Genomic DNA, 5,489 nt, shown 5'->3' on the forward strand with positions numbered 1-5,489 from the left:
ACAAGCGTTCATTCTGGTAGTAACATTGTCGGTAATATCATTTTAATTTTCATTGGCATTTCTATTTTTGTTTTGTTATTATTATCTATATCGTTTCCTAATTCCATTACTATTTTTACTGTATATGGCGACCGTTATCATTATCACTGCTATTAAGGCAATTGTTATCAAAACCATTAGTAGCATGTGTGTGTGTGTTTACGGATGGATGGTGTGGGAATGCTATATATATATATGTGTGTGTGTGTGTGTGTGTGTGTGTGTGTGTGTGTGTGTGTGTGTGTGTGTGTGTGTGTGTGTATCTGTGCGCGCATTTGTGTGTGTCTGTGCGCGCGCGTGTGTCTGTGTCTGAATATATATATGTGTGTATGGGTATATGTCCGAATAAGTATATATAAATACGCGTCTGTGGAGTGTATATCCCTCCACATATACAAACTCCTCCGTACTTAAGACGACATGCAGCATAACACAACCGACGTCTGGGCTGAGACCTTTTCTACCGCGTTGGTTGTGGCCGCAGATAGTTTAATGACCGCCTTTGTTTTCATTCATTTTTTTACTTTTTTACCCCCCTCCCCCCTCCACTTCCTGTGTACTCATTGTCGAGAACGCGGAGAACCTGAGTAATTGCTCTGTGCAAGGTGAGTGGATGGTTGGTAATGGCCTAATGAATAAACCTGAGTAATTCGTGGGATTCTACTTATCGCTCTAATATTATGATTTTTTTTTCTTGACTTCGTATGCTGTAGATTTCTGGTCTTTTTTATTGTTTTTTATCCCTTATTCGCATTTTTTAAAATTGATTACTTCGATTTGCTTCATTTTCTTTCTTTTCTTTTCTTTTTTTTTCTTTTTTTTTTTCTTTTTCCCTTCGTTTCCCACTTGATTTTTGATCCTTCTTTTATGTTCTTTTTTACTTCTATCTTATCATCCTTTTCTTTTTCACTCGTCTTCTTCCCAACTTCTTTCCCTTCCTTCTTTTACTATATATTCTTACTTTCTATCTCTTTTTTTTTCTTTTCTTTCCGTTTTTCTATAGCACATAGAGAGAGAGATAGCGAGAGCGAGAGCAAGAGCGAGAGAGAGAGAGAGAGAGAGAGAGAGAGAGAGAGAGAGAGAATGAGAGAGAGAGAGAGAGAGTGAAATAAAAAAAATAAAGTAATAAATTATGAAGAGCAGTATATTTTTCTTTGTGAACAAAAAAAATCCTTTGTAAATTTTATTTCGAACGCAGATATTTGACTAGGGTATAAAACCATACTACTATACATATCTACTCAACCATTTGTAAATTCTCACGTGTGGCTGTGCGTGTGCCGAAAGGTGGCCAAGGGATACAGGGCTGCCCTTAAACAATCGTTGCACCCCCCCCCCTCCCCCTGGACCTGTATTAGCCCTGTTGCCCTCTTCTGGCCAAACCACCCTCTTTACTATCCTTCTAAATAATGAATTCCGTAACATGTATAGTAGAGGCAGAACACCTTGTAACAGGAATGTGTAGCCACAGTAAATCAGCAAGTTGTAATAAATATAAAGAGCATAACAGCATAATAGAATTCCTGAAATGTACTTGATAATTCTGTGTTTGGCTTTGGTGCAACTCCTTCATAAATTAGCAAACAAAGAAACACCCAAATAGACACACCCGTAAAACAAAAGAAACTATTTATATCCTGAGAACACCTGGTCTTATGAACTCATTCCATTATTATCATTTTACTCGAAACGCAAAAACAAATAATTGTCCTTCCCTCTCCCTCTGCCCCCCCTCCTCCTCTCCCTTCCTTCCATCCCTCACTCCTGCATTCCTTGCCTGTTACTCCATTGCAAGATTGCAAGGGGGCTGGTGGGAGGTGGGGAGGGGTAATGGTGGGGGAAAGGGAAGTGGGGAGAGGAAGAGGGGAAGGAAGGGGGTGATAAGGGATGAAGGATTAAGGAGTTTCCGAGATCCCCCCCGCCCCCCGTTCCCCCCTCCATCTCCCAGTCTGTGCCAACGTCGAGCACAGAGTATATAATGGGACACTGAGTCGCCATTCGAAGCAGTTCTTGCAGTGTAGTCCCATAGGCAAGGTAAGAGCGATCATAGCCATCTTGTGCGCCTTTAAAAGAAAATGTGTTTTTCATGCTTACACACGCACACACATATCCAAATATGTTCACACACACACACACATATATATATGTATATATATATGTGTGTGTGTGTGTGTACATACATACATACATATGTATGTATGTATGTATATGCACATATATAATCGACTTATACGTATGTATACATATATATATATATATATATATATATATATATATATATATATATATATATATATAAGAGAGAGAGAGAGAGAGAGAGAGAGAGAGAGAGAGAGAGAGACAGATAGATATGTGGAGATATATATATATATATATATATATATATATATATATATATATATATATGCATATATATATTACATACACGGACACAGACACACGCACACACACACACACACACACACACACACACACACACACACACACACACATATATATATATATATATATATATATATATATATATATATATATATATATGTGTGTGTGTGTGTGTGTGTGTGTGTGTGTGTGTGTGTGTGTGTGTGTGTGTGTGTGTGCGTGTGTGTGTGTGTGTGTGTGTGAACATATTTGGATGTGTGTTTATGTGTATGTATATTCTACATATATTCTACACACACACACATGTATATATACATATATATATACATATGTGTGTGTGTGTGTGTGTGTGTGTATACACACTATATATAAAGACCTAGTAACTACATGATGTCAACGCCATATGTGTTAACCACCGCATCGACGAAGTCCCGAATATGATGATATATGTTATACATATATATAAATAAATAAATATATATACACATATATACATATATATGTATGTATATGTATGTATATATATATATATATATATATATATATATATTATATATATGTATGTATATGCATATATGTGTGTATAGTAGCATTAGAAACTATACGTATGAGTTAGTGGGATGTATTTACTATCCTAGCTACAATCAGTTATCCACATAATGCTTGTATCTCTTGTGTTAATTTGTTTCAACTAGCGTCAATTGAATTATGCAACGTCACCTCTAAATAGTATTAAGATTTTAAACAAACTTTCCAGTGTTTATGCCACTTCGTCGCATTTCGCGAATAGTCGGTGTTATCATTGGTATCATTTTGATACATTCGTCATCATTATTATTAAGTGCAAATATCTCTATCTGTTAAAATTAGTATCATTGTATTTTATATTATTACCACTACACTCATTAATATCATTGTTTTATCATAATTATATGATAATATATTAATTATTCATAAAATACATCATAAACTAACATAAATCCTTCCAATCCTCATCATCACTACCTCCACCACTGCAAACGTTATATAGTTCGCCTTCCTTCTGTATTTCCACAGTCACAATTTAAGTTGAATTCTGAAGGTCTGCAACATTTTTTTCTTCTTCTTCTTTCTTTTTCAGTTAGGATTTTCACGGTCCATATCTCCATTAAATGTTTTTCTTCTCAAATACCTACTGCCCAAATGTACACACCCTCATACCCTATCCAAAGAAATAAACATATATATATATAATACATTAAAGACATGCACACCTTTGCACACCCACACATGTGGGCTTGCACAAGCACTCTCACACTCACAGGTACCGAGGCTTAGAAATAAAACGCAACAAATAGTTTCATTCTCCTTCGGCAGATGCAGGCACGAAACCTTCCTCTGGCGCTCCTGCTGGTGTGTTGGGCCATTGCGTCCTGCGAAGCCACTCTGTCCATTGGTGGCTTAGTGGGTGGCTTGGCGGTTCTAAAGGGCGCGGCGCTGGTCGGTTACGCAGTGGGGCGTCACCAACGTTACAACAGGGGACACTACCACGGCCGTTCTCACTATCACGGAGGCTATAACGGGAGAAGGCACTATCGCTACGGCCGCTCCGTCGATCCCGACACCGAAGAAGACGCTGATGAAGGCAAGAACCTGCTCCTGTCCACCGTGGGGCAGCTCGACCCCGACGGATGCATCCTCAAGATGCTCTGCCACCTCCAAACCAGGAGTCACTCCAGCCTCACGCCAGAGGAGAACCTCCTCGTCGACATGTTCTCCAACAACACCGAGACCATGTCCTCCTACAACGCCGCCTTCGTCTACGCCACGGACGTCGGCACGAAGACCCGCGACCCGTCCGTCTGCAACGGACTCTTCCCCAAATGTTCCCTCAAGGAAGAGCAGCTGAGTGGCCTTCTTCGGAGAGTCTGGGGCTGCGCCTCTGACCTCTTCCGAGAAGACGTTGAGCGCGAGGAGGACTTCAGTGCCACTCCGCCCATAGGCGAGGAACGGCCTGTCGATGAGGAGCCCCGACAGGAATAACAAATCTTGGACGAAGACCAACCCATTGTCGACTATGTCGAAGAATTGGCCACTAATTGTCCCTGCAAGCTAATCTGCCTCTGCTTGATGAAATGCTCCTTGATAACGGAATGCCCCGGGATAAGCCTCGAAATAACAAAATGTCCATGGATGAACTGGTGTCTCTAATTATGGAATAATCAATTTACAATATTGCCTAAGATCGATAGCTATGTGTTAGGACAATATATTCATAGAAATATATTGTCGATATCAGTTGTTATTCTTATTATCCTTTCAGTGATATAAGTTTTCTTATAATAAAATCTTCATCACGAAACCCATGTATATATGCGCGGGGTTGAGTGGCTCTGAAAGTGAGTGGGTGCACATGTATGTGTGTGTAAAACGGTAATGAATGTGGTTCTTTTGAAATGCAAGTATTATTTTCCCCGCTATACATCTATATTCATATATAGAGAGAAAATGTGGGAAAGATTAAATGAGAGAGTGCGTGAATGTATGAATGCGTGTGTGAGGAGTTTGTGTTTGTGTCTTTGTGTGTAGGTTGGTGTGTTTGCGAGTATAAACACAAACGCAAACACAGTAACATGTAATAACAGCAACAATAATAATGAGTATAATAGAAATAAGGAAAAAAATATAATAGAAATAACAACAATAATAATGGATATAATAGAAATAATAATATTTATAATGGTAAGGATAATGATAATAACAATAACAGTGATGATAATAATGATAACAAAAACAATAATGCTAATAATGGTAATGATAATTATCAACTATTATCATTAGTAGTAGTAGTAGTATGATTATCATTATCACCATTATTATTATTATTATATTATCATTATCATTGTTATCATTATTATTATTATTGTTGTTGTTGTTGTTATTGCTACTACATTTATCCTCATTATTAGTATTATCATTATTATTGTTATTATTATTATTATTATTATTATGTATATTATTATTATTATTATCATATTATTATATTATGCACATATATAAAAAGACGTGAAAAAGATAATGATATTATT

At 37.5% G+C, this 5,489-nt stretch overlaps 1 protein-coding gene across 1 annotated transcript; it reads left to right on the forward strand.

Moving 5' to 3' along the window:
* The first annotated feature begins 2,056 nt into the window (after positions 1-2,056).
* LOC119588904 lies at positions 2,057-4,698 on the forward strand. The gene is made up of 2 exons (XM_037937527.1): positions 2,057-2,073; positions 3,778-4,698. Exon 2 carries the CDS (start codon positions 3,778-3,780, stop codon positions 4,441-4,443), a length of 666 nt encoding a protein of 221 aa, XP_037793455.1. The 5' UTR covers positions 2,057-2,073; the 3' UTR covers positions 4,444-4,698.
* Positions 4,699-5,489: the final 791 nt, after the last annotated feature.

Source organism: Penaeus monodon, chromosome 3 (genome assembly GCF_015228065.2).
Source record: "Penaeus monodon isolate SGIC_2016 chromosome 3, NSTDA_Pmon_1, whole genome shotgun sequence".
NCBI lineage: Eukaryota > Metazoa > Arthropoda > Malacostraca > Decapoda > Penaeidae > Penaeus > Penaeus monodon.

What these genes read in the sequence shown, in the direction of transcription:
- LOC119588904 (XM_037937527.1), top strand. Translation starts at nt 3,778, where the DNA reads ATGCAGGCACGAAACCTTCCTCTGGCGCTCCTGCTGGTGTGTTGGGCC.